Source organism: Zalophus californianus, chromosome 12 (genome assembly GCF_009762305.2).
Source record: "Zalophus californianus isolate mZalCal1 chromosome 12, mZalCal1.pri.v2, whole genome shotgun sequence".
Classification (NCBI taxonomy): domain Eukaryota; kingdom Metazoa; phylum Chordata; class Mammalia; order Carnivora; family Otariidae; genus Zalophus; species Zalophus californianus.
The window spans coordinates 73,369,376-73,386,516 of record NC_045606.1 but is presented as its reverse complement, the minus strand read 5'-3'; the positions used below and the strand labels follow the sequence as shown (position 1 = coordinate 73,386,516).

The following is a 17,141-nucleotide window of genomic DNA, read 5'->3' as shown; positions in this document are numbered from 1 at the left end:
TGCTCACATATCAAACTTGCCTTCTCTTTAATTAGACTTTATGTTGTGTTGTAATTTACTTATCTGTATCTCCCACTAGACTGAAAGATCCATTTTTAGCCCTTAGCATAGTGCCATCACATAGCACTTGGCAAGGATTTGAAGAATGGATAATGAAATGAATTAATAAAGAATGACCCTGAACAAAGACTCCAGCAGTATGGATATGATAGGGAAAAAAGACTAGCTTGGAAAGATATTAAAGAGAAAAAATTTATGTGACAATGATCCAACATGGATTTTGATCATAGAGGAGGACTAAGAAGTCAGGGATGTCTAAAAAATGTCTACCTTGGGTGTCATAAACAAAGGTAAAGTAAACAGGTAGAGAAAGGTTTTGGGGCAAAAAAAGTTCAGTTAATAACTCTGAGGTATCTGTTGGTCATTCAAGTGGAAGGGTCCATAAGGTAGTTAACAACATGGGCATGGTGCTCTAGAGCAGAGGGAGTTAGACACAGCAGTTGTGAACCACTGGCCCATCAGCATAGTTGAAGTCATGGAGGTAAGTGAGATCACTTATGGGCATGTTCAGTATGTAGAAAGAAGGAATTTGAACTTTAGTTATAAAGTTCAAATCTAAAATTTAAATGTAAAAAGGAAAGTTTGGTATTTCAGAAGCAAGAAATTTCAAAAAGAAGGACCAATATGTATGGTGTCAAATCTTACAGAGGGGTCAAGTGGGATAAAAACAAAATTGTCCATCGGATTTGGCAACGAGGAGGTTGCTGGTTATTAGAGTGAAGGCATCTTCTTGGTAGTTGGGAACAGACTGCTTGAGCGTAATGAATTAAAGAATGAATGAGAGTAGAGACAATGAGTAAGAAATTATTTTCAAGAATTCTAAATTTATTTAAAGGGTAAGGCAGAAGCAGGAGTGAATACTTAAGGTAATTGTATCAGAATATTTGCATATGTGCTTTTTTGCTTGAAGCAGCATTGAGTAAGGACTGAATGAAAAAAAGTGAGGGAGATTTTAAAAGATGGGAGGGATTGGCAGAGAGGGAAAAATGGAGCAAGGTGTTCCAAGATGTCGGGGAAGAATGGAATCAAGACCATAGGCTGAAGAGACTATTTTATCATTTGAGACAAAAAGGAGGGAGGTAAAAACAGGTGACATGGAAACTATCTGGGCTTCTGTTTATTCTCTAAACTATAAAGGGAGATATTATATGGAGAATAAAGGAAGTCGAAGAGATTTCAATAGCTTAAGAAAATGGTGAAAGTTTGGAATCATTGTGGGAATGAGGAAAATGGGAAATGACCAAAACAAAAGTTTGCTTGAGGTGATACTCATCCCAATACACAATGCTGATTCCAATGGAGTGTCCAAGCAGTCAGCAAGGTAGATTTGGGTCCATAATCATGAGCTTGGTAGTGAATTCCTTGTAATGCTTATATAACTCATCAGATCTATGGGCCTTTATTAAAGGGCAATGCCAACATTTGATTATTTTTATTTCAAAACAAATTTTACTGAAATCTGCAAGGAATAATTTCAGGGAAAAGAAAAACATACTGAAATAGTTACTCTGCTCTCTTTTCAATAAAACCAACAATCTGAAGATGTTAAAGAAATGAATCAGATATAATGATCATCTAACTCTGAAAATTAAAACCCACTTAGGAATTGTGAGGGAGGCTTGATCCTAAATACCAGTCTAGTTATTCATTCAGAATCTTTAATAACATTTGGAAAGTAATTAATCAACTTACGACATAGACTCAAGGGCTGTCACCTTTCGTTGTTAATGAAACTGGGGTTTTATTTGCACTCTTCTGGTGATTTAAAGAACAATCTTTTTTGTAAGCTCTTTGAAGAGCAGAAGTATGTTTAAAATCATTGATTTCTGATGTATAAATTTCAAAAAACAATCCAAGTATGTGTTAGTAAAACTGAAAATTTAGAAGTATCTTAATTTTGACATGACAGAAAGTGAATTTCTGAAAAATCTAAAATGTGTATTCATTTCTATTAGTAACACACTTTTTTTCTGTCAACAAACTTTACTTTGGCTGCTTCTTTATATAATTCAACAGAACTTAAAATATATATTGTACTATTTTATACTTAATAAAAAAACCCAGCTAGGGTATTAATATTTTAAGCCCAAAGGTTTGTGCAGGCCCTAAATGATTTTATTTGCTTGCTGTCTTTATCTTAACTAGACAGTGGTCAGACCATGAGCAAACCTTGGACAGTGTAGCAGGAGCTGAAGGGATTCTGCCTGAATGTGAGGCCACAGTCAGGTAACAGCTGCCCATCTAAGACTCTCAGAGGAGCAAAAAGACAGAAAGTGAAGACAGAGCCTTCAAGCTTTCCTCAAGTTCAGACCACTGTCTGAGTTTGTGTTTAGAACATAAATGTAATTACTACACATATTCCAGCATGAACTCTGTATAATCAAAGCACAAAGAAATAGTCTCAAGAAAATACCTGAAAGAATATATATATATATATAGATAGATAGATAGATAGATAGATAGATAGATAGATAGATATACATACACATATAGCCACAGCAGATGGTATTCCAATGGAGAATAGTTATGGATATAGTTTTCAGGGCTGTAACTTTTGATCCCAACAATAATTGATGCATTATAATGAGCTGATGTACTAGAAGAAATTTCTAGTTAAGAATATGGTGTAAAAAATTTGTAGGGGCACCTGGGTGGCTCAGATGGTTAAGCATCTGCCTTTGGCTCAGGTCATGATCCCCAGGTCCTGGGATTGAGTCCCATGTTGAGCCCCATGTCTGGCCCCTAGCTCAGTGGGGAGTCTGCTCCTCCCTCTCCTCTGCCTCTCCCCCTGCTTGTACTCTCTCTCTAAGGAATAAATAAAATCTTTTAAAAAAATTTGTAAGTTTTCTTGGTTTTTCTTTTAATACTATGAATTCTTCTAAGAATATAGAATTTCATTTGCAGTGTTTGTGAGTAGGTAATAGAATGCTTAGAGTATGCCTTAGAGTACCCTTTTCTGTGCATAGCTTTCAATCAGAATAAAAGTTCCTTCTGCTTCCTGCTATATAATGCTGCTATTCTTATTGGTATCTGAGGGTAGAACAAACTAAGAGGCCTGATCTAGGACTGGGCAGATGATAGCCTTGCTTCTCCCAGAATCAAACCACGTGACGAAGTTTACACTTTGTTTACCTATCACATGCTCCACCATTTTCCTGTGAGTGTCCCTTGATTCCCCACTCAGTTTTGACCGGCCTTTTTCCTATTTGGAAGGCAGCAGCCTGATTCCTAATTGTGACACTCTCTTCACTACCTGCAATGCACCCAAGCCCATGACCCTTCCATGTATCTACCCACCTCTCCCCTCCTGTAACCTCACTGATCTAACACCACGTTAAAACTTCTAAGTCTTCTCCTTCGTTATCTATTTTCTCTATTTGTGGCATGAGAGTTATCACAAAAACCTTCTTAAATTGAACTACAGTTTTTCAAATGTATAAATACATAGGTATTTGGCTGCTTATTTATCAAATTATAAGAACTTATAATTAGAGCTTTAAAAATCATCTAAATTTGAATATGCACATATTGATATATGATTATTACTGACGATTTGATCAACTATCGACAAAGAAATTAAGCATGTCAAAACTATATAAATAAGTTATTTCTTATACAGTGCTATCATAATTAAATTTCAAAACAAATTTAATGATGGTATATGTATTTAGTAGACCCTCAGGCTCACCTAAAAGAACCTCTATTTAAAGACTATAATAACACGATTTTCCTTTTTCTCCCCACCAAGATATAAGAAATCACCAAATTCTGTCACCCTAATGTCATATAGAAACAACACCTTTTTGATCAGGAAAGGTTTTCTGAGGACAAAATGTGGGGAGTAGTTAGAAATACACAACAAAGTATCAAGAAAGATCTCAATGCCCACGTTTCATTACAATGCCTTCTTCTAAATACTACTTTCTTTCTTTTAGAGAGAAGTTGCTGTCTCCATAGACGTCAGTACTTTAATCATGTGCATTTCAACAGAACTTAAAGCTACATATTTGTGCTGAGTCCATATGGGAAGTCTAGTCACCAGAAAATACACACTCATAAACAGGAAGTCTAACTACAGTAAGAAGGTGTTTTTCTCCACACAATAGAGTTCAAAGATGTGTCACCTATGTAATCTGGAGCAAAATCCAATGCCCCCATTATTGTTGAGTATCCCTCTCTTTCCTCCTACATTATAGCAACTTATGATTATAGCATTACGTTTTCTAAGCCTGTTTGAACTTGCTTGTAGATACAAACGACCTGCCCTTTTCTGTGCATAGCTTTCAATCAGTAAGCATGTCAAGGTGGGAGGAAGAATGGCAGGAACAGTAAGAGGGAAAAAAAATCAATTTTCAGAAAGCATATGGTAACAACTGAATATTTAATCTAATTAGCCTAGAAATGCCTTCCTATTTTCAGCACTCTTTGTAAGGCAGTTGCTTCATGGTACAGAATGAATTTCAATAAATGTCATATATTTAGTTTGATGGCTTATTTTTAAAATTTGTCGAACCAGGTCACTGACTCAGAACAGATTCATTCTGAGACATGACAGATGGATACTGCTATTGAATAGAAAGACTGACATTAGCTGGAAGGTTCTGGGGAGAAGAAAAAGTCACTCATTTAACATTCAACAAAACATTTACTGAGTACCTACTGTGTGTTAGGATAAAATGATAAATATTTGGCGTTTATCTTTTTTTTATAATAGAAAAAGGAGTGGTGACAAAATAATTTCCTTGGGGTAAGTGAGGATTACAACTAAATACTACTTGGTCTTTAAAAGTACTTACATTTTTCACATTGCATCAGAAAACTGCATTAGCACTCATTCAAATATCCATTCTGTTATGGTTGTGAGATTTTAGACCTAATTCAGATTTTTGAAGATGCTGTTTACTGACCCTTAGCAAAAACCAACTTCCTATTCTGGAACAAAAAGGCCTTACATGGCTTCAAAGATTTTTTAGACATCAAAGAGCTTAGAGAGACATACAGTTTATGGGTAATGATTCAGGATTTAGTGAATCAAAAACACATGGATTAAATTTCCTTTAAAAGACCCCTACGTTTAAATTTTAAGAGCTAAAATGTTGGTCTAAACACACACTGGTCTCAAGAAAAGCCAAAACTTATTTTTAAAGATAGTTTGAATTGTCTTGTGGACCCAAAACTTGGCTGGATTTTCCTTTCTCACATGATTAGACTTCAAAGGAGACAACCTGCCTTCTGTTAAACAAATTTACCCCACTTCTTTCTTTGTCTTGTGAAGACTACATTACAGAGGACCCTTCAACAACATGGTTGGAACGGCATGGGTCCACCTATACAGTACAGCACTGTAAATGCATTTTCTCTTCCTTATGATTTTCTTAACATTTTTTCACTTTATTGTAAGAATACAGTCTATAATACATGTAACATAATATGCATTAACTGCCTGTTTGTTATTGGTAAGATTTCCAGTCAACAGTAGGCTACTAGTAGTTAAGTTTTGGGGGAGTCAAAAGTTATATGCAGATTTTTGACTGGGCAGGGGGTCAGTGCCCCTAGACCCCATGTTGTTCAAGGGTCAACTGTATTTCAAAGGTCTCCAGCTTTGAATGTTCTTCTTGATATTTTCAATAAAATATTAAAAATTCAAAACATCCCATGATCTTATGGAACAATGGCAGTACCTTTCAGTTCCTTCAAGTCAATTCTTTTTTCTTACATACAACTTCAAAACTGGACTGGGATTTTAGATCCAACTATTGGGGAACATGGGATCACTTCAAAACAGGAAAAAGCCACTGATATTAATAGGTGCATTGTTTCATGGTATATTATTACATATGCATTTAAAATAGTAGGAAGAAATACAGTACATAATTTTCCGTTCTAACACAGTGGCCTTCCGAAAGGCCACTAGCCTGGGCATTTCACTGAGTTTTTAGGATTAAAGGAAACAAGTTAGTGCACAACCTGTGAGCTTTCATTCCTTTGGAAAAATAGTTTGCCATACTGATCTGATGGCTTCTAAAGGGCACTTGAAACCAGTGCTGTACACGTTTTGAATTTCAATGGTACAGAAATAACAACTAGTGAAGTTCAGGCAGATCTAAAACAAACAAAACAAAACAAAACAAAAGCACCAGTATTCCAGAGGGAGTTCATCCTGAATGAGAACTTGGAAATGAAATCTATGCATAAAGTTATGATGAACTGAGGTTTCAGAAAGTGATTGTTTCACATTAAGAATGAAAAAAGTAGATTGCCCTTTAGTTCGCAAATATACATAGCTTGATAGAAAGTATACTGGTTGATGAGTTTAGAAAAACAAGTATGTCCCAATGGGTGATGAATTATATAATATTTTTTTTAATTGCTAAGCTAATTTTCTAGAGGGAGGAAAAATCTGAGAACTCTAGAAGATAAAATACGTGGCAGAAGTGGCTCTGGGACTCTTTGGCCATGCATGCTGCTGAATTTAACAACACCTGAAGGTGACACAGGGGACCAATTGGCAGGTATAGTCATGGCTAAGGATTGTAAACAGGACCACCAGAAGCCAAATCTGGCACACAGGTTTTTGTCTATCCTGCAGTTTTAAAGATGTCTGAGTCAACATTTTAAAGCGGAGAGGTTTCTAGCTTCTGAAAATTTGATAAGACACTACCACAGGGGCCCATGCCACATACTGTGCTTCATGGCAACTCTGATGATGCCAAATGCTGGCTGCCTCCCGTTAGGTGGGGCTTTTTCTTTTTTAATTTAATTTTATTATGTTATGTTAGTCACCATACATCATTAGTTTTTGATGTAGTGATCCACGATTCATTGTTTTCGTATAACACCCAGTGCTTCATGCAGTATGCTGCCCTCTTTAATACCCATCACTGGGCTAACCCATCCCCCCACCTCCCTCCCCTCCAAAACCCTCAGTTTGTTTCTCAGAGTCCATAGTCTCTCACGGTTCATCTCTCCCTGCAATTCCCCCGCTTCATATTTCCCTTCCTTCTCCTAGTGTCCTCCATGCTATTCCTTATGTTCCACAGATAAGTAAAACCATATGATAATTGACTTTCTCTGCTTGACTTATTTCACTTAGCATAATCTCCTCCATTCCCATCCATGTTGATGTTAAAGTTGGGTATTCATCCTTTCTGATGGCTGAGTAATATTCCATTGTATATATGGACCACATCTTCTTTATCCATTCATCTGTTGAAGGGCATTTCAGCTCTTTCCACAGTTTGGCTATTGCGGACATTGCTGCTATGAACATTGGGGTGCATATGGCCCTTCTTTTCACTACATCTCTGTCTTTGGGGTAAATACCCAGTAGCGCAATTGCTGGGTCATAGGGTAGCTCTATTTTTAATTTTTTGAGGCACCTCCACACTGTTTTCCAAAGTGGCTGTACCAACTTGCATTCCCATCAACAGTGTAAGAGAATTCAGGTGGGGCTTTTTCTAAGCAGGCCATTGGTCCTTAGTGAAATGGTTGGTTTCATTCATTTAGGTTACCTGTTGCAAATCTTTTTTTTCCTTAATAATCTCTGTGGTCCATGCAGGGCTCAAACTCACAACCCTGAGATTGAGTCACATGTTCTACTGACTGAGCCAGCCAGACACCCCCTCTTTTTCCCCCGTTTACAAATCTTGATACAGGACATAGGCAGGGCATAAAGGGGCAGGAAGAAAAGAGGAAGAAAATCCAGCACAGTGGTTTGACATTGGAAAGGGAAAAGAAAGGAGAGAGAGAAGAAATAAAGAAGTGCACAGTAAACACAGGCTGCATATACAGACAACAACTTTGCTGTCTCCAGATTCTTACTATGGAAGGAATCGGAGACAAAGGCTATGGGTATTACTCTCAATGAATCCTTTTGGGCCAGCTCACAGTGTAGAAAATAAGAAGGAGAACTGAATGGAGCAATAACCTTGATCAAGGATGGCATGTGGACATGGGACCAGGTGAATGCAGGAAAATACCATGGTTTTGCTTCTTCCATATACCATAAACCAAGGGATGTGCGTCACTCCTTCATTGTCACCTCTGAGACTGCAGTAAACTATGGCAGGCACTGTCCAGGAACTTCCCATAAAAAATCAGGGACTCCAAGTAGAGCTGTTCAGGCTGTGCATTGCACAATTCCAGAGACAACAAAATAAGAATGGCTCTCCAGAGGGTACAAAGTAGAAGCCCTGCTCCAGATATCCATACAGCTCATTCTCTTATGTCCTTCAGGTTCTAGTTCAAATGCCACTTTAAAAGTGAAGCCTTCTCTGACTCTACTACTGAATTTTTCAATTACCACTCCACCCTCTCTTATCCTTGACAGTCCTCACTTTGCTTCCTTGCAGCTCTTACCACCACTCACAAAGACACCTTTTTATTTATGTATTTTATTTATTGTTTGCCCTCCTCAATACAGAACAGAGCATCATAATGTTAGAGATATTAGTCTGTTTTATTCTCTACTGCTTCGCCAGAGTCTAGAATTATGGCTGGTAGGTGCTCAATAAATTGAGCTGAATGACTCCTGAATGACTAAATCCTCAGTCATATTCTTAAGAGTATAGGAACCTGGCTTTCTCTAGAACTTGTGATTCTCTGACCACATTTCATAACTGTCCTGATCATATTCATAAAAATAGTTTGTTGTATTAGAAGAAATACATTTTCTTTCTTTTTTTAAAAAAAAGATCTTTATTCATTTTATTTGAGAGAGAGAGGGAGAGCGCGCATGAGCACAAGTTGGGGGAGGAGCAGAGGGAAAGGGAGAAGCAGACTCCCCGTTGAGCAGGGAGCCTGACGTGGGGCTTGATCCCAGGACTCCAGGATTATGACCTGAACCGAAGGTAGATGGTTAACCAACTGAGCCACCCAGGTGCCCCAGAAGAAATACATTTTCTTTTTAAAGATTTTATTTATTCATCTGAGACACAGAGGTACAGAGAGAGAGAGCAAGTGAGCATGAGCAGGGGGAGAGACAGAGGGAGAGGAAGAAGCAGGCTCCCCGCTGAGCCAGAAGCCTGATGTGGAGCTCTATCCCAGGACCCTGGGATCATGACTCGAGCCGAAGGCAGACGCTCAACCATCTGAGCCACCCAGGCACCCCAGAAGAAATACATTTTCAAATTCTATGGATCATTATATAATTTATATGACCCACAGGCTTTTTTTTTTTTTAAAGATTTTATTTATTTTTAAGTAATCTCTATACCCAATGTGGGGCTGGAACTTACAAACCCAAAATCAAAAGTCGCATGCTCTACCCACGAAGCCTGCCGAGAGCCTCTATATGGTCCATAGGCTCTTAACATGAATTCTATGGGCCCTATAGCTACACAACTTATTACAGAAATTAAAAACAACATGCATAACCTGCATAAATGTACTTGGGCAAATTTACACAATCATAGAAGAAATATGTATACCTGGATATGCAATTAGTTAACTTTTTTTTCCCACTGAGCTCACACCTCCTGCTACAAATGCCACACGTGTGATTTTTCTCTCAATTACATTTTACAGCTTATAAAAACACTTTTTTCATTTTGTCCCTTGAAAAACAAAGGATCTGTAGTAAGATTTTATTGGATGTTTTTATTGAAACAAATCCCAAGGGGAATATACTAAACTGTTAAACACAGCTGAAGAGATATCTGAGAATGGGCTTTCTGATAGTAGGATAGATTACAAAATTACTCACAGCTCTTAATCTGATAACAGGAGCAGAATGCCTCACACATTTGAATGAAGGCTTTTTCTGGTATGCTTTACTACAAAAAGAGAAAGAACAAAAAAGAGAACTGGAGAAACAGAAGGTTAGAAAAACTCTAGAGACGAGAAATGTTACATTCATCATTATCACTAACCTAAGTATCCCAAACTATGCTTCAGCAGAAAATGCTTCAAATAGTTAACCTTTATTGATGGCTGGGCAGAGGTGCTGTCTAGATAGCATGGAGGCTAGGCTCAAACACAGTTCCTTACCTATAGGCAGGAAAGGTTACAATATTGATATCAGCCTTATCTATTTTGTAAGGCTGTTGTAGTAGCAGAAAGAGGATACGCTCAGAAACAGCCTGAAAATTTTAAGAGGTCTTTAAGTTCCGATCTTTAGATTAAAAAAAAAAATTCTATTATTTAAATGGGATGATTTCTAATGTCCTTTTCATGTTATGTCCCCTTAATAATTATGGATCTTGGTTCTATTTTATATGTGTTATTTATCTGAAGATCTAGATTGTAAACCCTTTTCAAGGGCAGAGATTTCATTTCTCCCTTTTTAAAAAATATTTCTCTAGTACCAAACACATATGATGCTCAACATAAAGTTCTTGGCTATTTTTGGTGAGGCAAATGCGAGCCTGGCAGCAACTCAGTGCCAGTTAAGAAAAGAGAATCAAAGTGATCCTGAATTGACATTAGTATATTTATCATTCATTACTAAGAGGTTACTATTTCTTTTGCATTGAGCAAAGCCCATGATAAAACTGCCCTGAGGGCTCTATGTCAAAGACACCAGTTTCAACATAACATACCAGCGAGGTAAAGGAGGTTAATTTCCTGGTACTTGAGTTTCTTCATATTTTCTTCCCTTAAGGCAGCACAGTTAGGAAATTTGGTATCCCATTAACAAGCACAGTGGCCCAAGGAAAATATTAGGGATGATGGGGAAAAGAAAGCATAGCTGGCTCTGGTGAGCCTAATGACAGTGAAGAAGAAACCATGAAATTAGAGTGGAAAAATGGGGGCACAGAAGGGTTTGGAAGCAACTCTGACCCAACCAACGGGAAGGGATGAGGAGGAAGGGGCAGAAAGATGAGAAGTGCTCTGAATCTGTACGTGTATGGAGCCCTTCACTGTTCATGGGTGTGTCACCATAGGCACTGGTGTAGTCACCTAGAGAAAGTTGTGTGTCTTTAAAGAATAGCCCTTTTGAGTTATCCACTTTATTTTGAGATGACACATTTGAGAAAAAGTTTATTTGAGGCTATTATATAGATTTGTAAAAGGAAAATCAGACTGTGATTTTGAATTATTTTTTTTAACCAACTAAGAAAATCGACTTGAAATGTATTTCTTAGTTTAACTCACCTTAAGACAAATTTTTAAAATGTTGAGATTACAATGGGACATATGCTTGTACAGTCTTAAGGAATTTATAAGTGTATTTCTCCTGCTTAGAAAAGTGTCATTTTCTTTTTATTGTAGTTTTAAAAGTCACGAAAATATTATCAGCTTTCATATTGACTTGGTGTAGTTAATCTTGTATATCTTTATCATTCAGATAAACCTCACCCATTAATTCTGAAGGCATGGAGTGCACATCTAATGTTAACCCTTACTGTGATGTATTAAGAACAAAGCAATCTTTGAAAGCATAGTACTCAGTAGATCATCTTCTATATGCTATGAAGTCTATCATGTTAAAATCAAAATATATTTAGGTTAATAATTATAGGCTTATGCACAGTCAAGTTTGAAACCTGAACAGGTTTTCTAAAACAGGAGCATATTTTACAGGCACTCACACACATTTTTGGTACTACAAAAATTTCTTAGGAGTAATGTGTTACTGGTGTTATTCAGCTGTTCAAAAAGAATGAACATTGACTCTATCACAGACTTGCAGTGTATGATTGGAACCAAAGCACCTCACTTCTGTTCTATTATGGAAGTTTCCATGCTAAAACAAAGCCCAATAAGCTGAAAAATGGAAAGGAAAGCTATGTACATGTAAATAATCTAAGCGCCACTTAACAGTTTACATAAAAACACAATTTATGTCCCAGTAGCACAGAGAAACATGATGTATAACATTTTCAGATCATCTTCATGCAGAAAAAATGCATTAGTCAGCTATAATAGTTTAGCTATAAAGGAAAACGTTTTTCTGGATCCATTTGCATGGCAATGTCCATGTGTCTGGCTGATGAAAACGACAGAAAAAACCTCCACCCAACTCTACAAAATGTGAACAGTGTTCTTAAAATTCAGGAGAGGTTTCATACAGTCTATATTCTCTCTAATGTCAGTTTTTACAACCTCTCATATTCAATGACCATCTTAACTTGGTGATTATAGTATCCTGATTATTTTGCCTAAGAGAGTTGACAATATTTCATTCTGCCCCAGAGCTCCTCTGAACGTAAAACTGTGATAGGGTAAAATATACTGGGCAACTATTCATGCATGGGCCACTGGAAATCTCTCCAAAGGCCAAATTAGTAAATGGCTCTTTTAAAACATTAAAGGTGTGAAATGGAAAACCATACTTTAGAGTAAATCCTGTATTGGCAATAGTCGGTGAAAATACTTTCATTGGTGTTTAAATTATTGGGTCAATACCAGTACTAGCTAGACTGCCCGACCTCTGGTTATAATCTAGTTCACCTAATAAGATAGATGTCCTCCACGCAGCCCCAGCAAAGAGATAAGGTAAGATTGAAAATGATGGATCACAAGCCCTGTGTATTTGCCAGAAATGTAGAATTCAGACCTTCACGAAAACACCTGCCCCTTCGAAAGATCCTCACGTATTATAGATAAAGCAGGGTTGGGAACAAGGAAACCCACTTGGCTAGAATCTTCCCTGCCGCATCACCCTGTTCCAGGGTGGCCAAATTCCTTTTCGAAGGGCTGAGTCAGATCACAGCCTTGAAACTTGCCCAGCCATAACAGTCATACATCACCCCCTACTCCAACGCCCCTCTCTCTCCTGAGTCATACAGGTGGCCGTCAGAAGCAAACCCCTACGACGAAAAGCCCCACTCTAGTTTACACCTCTCCCCGGCCACATCCCTTCAGTTTCTGAAGCCCTTAACTCGCCCACCCTCCCTGGTCTTGCCCTCTGGAACAGCTCTCAGGTCTCTCAGGGGAACAAAGAGCAGAACGCTGGGGCCGAAGGGTGGGGTGCGGGGTCCGAAGCGAGCTGTAGCTTTACCTTGCGGTGTCCGAGAACCGCGGAGAAGTCAGTCGCGCAGAGACCACCCGCGTGCTCCGCGCCTCGCCGCCGCAAGTCAGCTGTCGCCCCGCATCTGGCTTGCGCCCTCCGCTGGGTTCCGCATCTGGTCACAAAGCGCTCGTGGCGCTCCGAACTGCGAGAGCGTCCGGGTCACCTGCGGCGGGGCCGAGCCGAGTGCCGGGTCCGTCAGCCGACCGCTCCCTCCGCCCCTTCTCACCCGCGCGCTACCCGGCGGGTGACTCAGCCGGGCATCGGCGCGCGCGGCCCGCGGCCGCCCCGGGCGCGTCCAGGCGGGAAGCACGGCCGGGCGACCCGACCGAGGCGCTCGCCCGCCTGCCCGCCCTAGCACGTGTCCGTCTGTCTCGCGCGGGGTTGTCCGCCTCGCCCGCCGGTCCTAGGACCGCTGAGGTGGGGACTGGCACCACCCAGAGGGGGAAATCGGCCCCCGCCCTTCCTGCCGCCCGCGCGCCGCGCCAGTCCCCGCGGGGGTCGCGTTTCCTCCCGCCCCTCCCCCGCCCCGGCCAAGGTGAAACTTTCTAGGTGGAGGAGAAGTTTTCTCGTCCTGTCTGCGCGCTCTCAACTCCCCCAGCCCGGGCAGTTTGAAGTGAGCACAGCTGGGGATAAGCGAGACCGAGTCTCCCCCTCCTGGTGCTCGCGCGGCGAGCGTCAGCAGGCGCGCAGAACGCCAGGGGCGCCCACTCCGCGCCCACTGCGCGCCCACTCCGCGCACCCCCGCGCGCTGCCGGCGGGAAAATCGCGACGCCCAGTTCCCAGTCTCTCCCACGGCTGCGTTAGCCGCTGGGCGCCGAGCGGGCTAGAGAGAGTTGGACACCCCAGAGACAAGGAATTCATTGTCAGAGACGGAGGTAGGAGTGGATGGAGAATTGTCCCAATGATTTCATTATGCAACGATTATCCCCTACTATAATAACTCAGTTTTCTGGAAGGAAGAACAACACAGGAGGTTAGCCCTGAGGAAACTTCAGCTTCTTTCACCTTTTTTTTTTTTTTAATAGCAGGAAACAGGCTGATTAAATAACTAGGCAAACAGCAAAGAACAAGCAAAACAGAACAAAAGTTTAATTCTTGAATGTTGAAATCCTATGATTAAAAATAAAAGGTTGTGGGAGCCTAGTGAATTGTATTGGGATTGTGTTATATTTTTATACTTCACATGTCTATCAAAATTGACATTAACTTTCGAGAGAAAATAAACCCTCAAAGGTAACAGAATCTAAGGAACAGAATTGCCTGTTAGGTCTTAGCATTCTCCTTTCTGACTTGCATAAGGGCTTGTCAGACAATGGTGTCTGTTATTGAGTCATGTGACAAAACAACACTTACTGTGCAGGTTCAGGAATTATTTACTACAGAATGAAAATAGAAAAGTATAATAAGAATAGTTGTCCTTTTCCTGAGAGCTTACTATGTGCCAGGCAGTTTCTCAGGGACTACACAGAGCAATTTCAGTCCTCAAAAGTAATTACATCCCGATTCCCCAGTTTTATGGGAAAGGAACTTTCTTATTACATAATACTAGAGCTCTGCATTGAACTATTTTGCAGATGAGGAACGTGAGTGCCTAAGAGTTCCTAAGAGGATCACACAGCTGGTTGGTAAAAGAGGTGAGGTTGGAACCCAGCTCTCAAATCCCAGTCAGGTGTTCTTCATACCATGCCAAAAGGCCGAAGCCTAGCAAGGCTAAATAAACAACGCAGCCCTCCTGAAAGTTTCCTGATATCACATGGCATAATTTAACAATGGCTATGGTTATTGGTTATCTAACCATATTGGTTACATGGTTATTAAATGCTGATTTATAGGTTGAACAGCACTGGTCCTATTTATGGACGATCAGTTATAAATTTGGGGTTCAGTACCAACTTCCAGTTAAAGGTGAATAAACTAATGAATTCACAGATACGCACACATTCACACACACAATTAACCATAGTTGTTCAAAGGAATGACTAGAGTGCTGTTTCTGTTTCCTGGTTTCCATAGCAATATGTTAACTGGATATTTAGATTGCATTATATAGTTGCCTTAACAGGTTTTCTGAGTTTGTGTGCCATGATAAAAACATAAAAGAAAAAAACTTACATTTAAAGTAGTAGAAAGACCCAGAAAGCCAGTACAAACTGGAAAGTAGTTTATAAATCCAAATAATCTATTACGTACTTTCAGCACTGAAGTTTCTAGTTTCTGACAAATTTCAATCCAATTTTGAAACTGTATTAAAAATTGTCATTTTGATTTATTAACCATGAGTAAAGAGATAACATTTTATAAAAATAACATAACTAGGAATAGCATAATAAAAGTATCTGAGTGTGTGAATATCAAATAATGAGTTTTTACATACTCTACAGATAGGTTTGATCAGGGAAAGGGTGAGACATCATTTCACATACTTGGAAATGGATAGAGGCAGACACTTTAAAAAGGCCATAGGAATTCTACAGTTTAGTTTTGGTTTTGTGGCCAACTTTAATTGTTACTGTTTAACTTTCCTTGGGTCATGGCATGGGTGACACACTGTATGATGAAGTTCTTTTGGTATTTTCCTAACCAAACTAAACGATGGCCCACACTGTTGGCTGGCTTAGCCAGCACCTGTTGTCAACCAGATAGTCCTTTGCCTGCCTCCACTCTTGTGGCTAGAGAAGAGAAATACTTGCTTTCCCAGACTCCTTTGCAGCCAGACATGGTCCCGTGATGTCATTCTGGCAACAAAGTTAAGCTAAAGTCTGTTGGAGACTTCTGGGAAACAGTTTAGTTTCCTGATTAAAGAGATCTAATAAGCTGGTACCACACCTTCCTACTTCCTGCTTTCTTGATTTCGTATATAATGCCCAGCAGAGAGCTAGCCATCTTGTGACCATGAGGAGAGAAGTTGGATCTGACATTGCTGAGGTACAGCACCAATGCCAGTAGACTCCTGCTTCCAGATGTCTTATTTTGTGGAAAAATACTTGTTCCAGACACTGTTGGCCAGGATTTCTGTTACCTGCAGCCCAAAGCATTCAAAACTGATATACCCCTCAAATGGGGAGCAAGACATCTCCAAGACTGAGTTTAGAATAGTGGTTAAGAGTGTGGTTTTAGGGGGTGCCTGGTTGGCTCAGTTGGTAGAGCATGTGACTCTTGAGCTCAAGAGTCATGAGTTCAAGTGGAGCCTACTTAAATAATAGGAAAGAAAGAAAAAAAAAGGTGTGGATTTTAGAACCAGACAGCTGGGATTTCAATTCCAGTTCTGCTGCTTGCTAGCTGTGTAACTATGGGCTGGTGGCTTAAACTGTGCCTTATCTGCAAAATGAGGATAATAATAGGGTTACTGTGAGGATGAAATGAGCTATAAGTAAAGTACGTGGAACAGTGTCTGGTGAAATGTAAGTGCTCAAAAGGCATGAGTTATTCTTACCACATATTTGTGGATAACACAGTACTAAGCTATAAGCAGAACCCCATCCCTTAACCCTGAGATAGGCCTGTTGGTAACCACGGTCAAGACAGAGGAAGGGGGTGGTGTCCTGCTCTAAATATGTCACATCCTTTCTGCTCTCCCTTTAAAATGTTAAAATTTGGATCTTAAAAGGTACTTTTTAAGTTTATTCACTGGTACTATGAAACAAAAATGAAAGAGATCTTCTTAGAACAGGGGCTTCATGCTGGCAAACTGTGGAGGGCAGGAATCCCAAACATACAACAGGCCCACAGAATATTTTGTCATAATTTGAAGTGTGGTGGACAGAACATATGTTCCGCAGTTTGCCATCATCTTACCATCTTCTCTTGTAATGCATCCAGCCTACCTCTGATCTTGATGTCACTTTCTCCTGTAGGCATTAGGATCTGTGACTCCTGGTTTAGAGTATTAATTCTTGGATTCACTCTCTCTGCTCTCCCTCCGTCCCCAGCCCCATTGCCCCTATTATTGTGCCTATGGAAAATGTCTCCACAAAAGGACAAAAAATTCAGGTGACAGTTCTTCAACTCATTTTTGTGGGCAAATACAATTTGGGGATGTAGGAGTCCTCTTACCTTTTTAGAGATACCTCTAAATACTCATTACAATAGAATGTACAATAGAATTTTGAATATTCTGAAAACTCAC

At 39.8% G+C, this 17,141-nt stretch overlaps 1 protein-coding gene across 2 annotated transcripts in view; it reads right to left on the bottom strand.

The window, feature by feature from the left end:
* MET (MET proto-oncogene, receptor tyrosine kinase) overlaps positions 1 to 13,456 on the bottom strand; it is a 114,717-nt gene extending 101,261 nt beyond the window's left edge. The window contains exons 1-2 of one of the 2 annotated variants that reach the window (XM_027573895.2): positions 13,004 to 13,456; positions 9,764 to 9,833 (exon numbers count right to left, since the gene is read on the bottom strand). In XM_027573895.2, the coding sequence (XP_027429696.1) occupies positions 9,764 to 9,803 (40 nt within the window). In that variant the 5' untranslated portion in view covers positions 9,804 to 9,833; positions 13,004 to 13,456. The remainder of the gene's footprint in view (positions 1 to 9,763; positions 9,834 to 13,003) is intronic. The other variant, XM_027573896.2, reaches the window with a different exon arrangement.
* Positions 13,457 to 17,141: the final 3,685 nt, after the last annotated feature.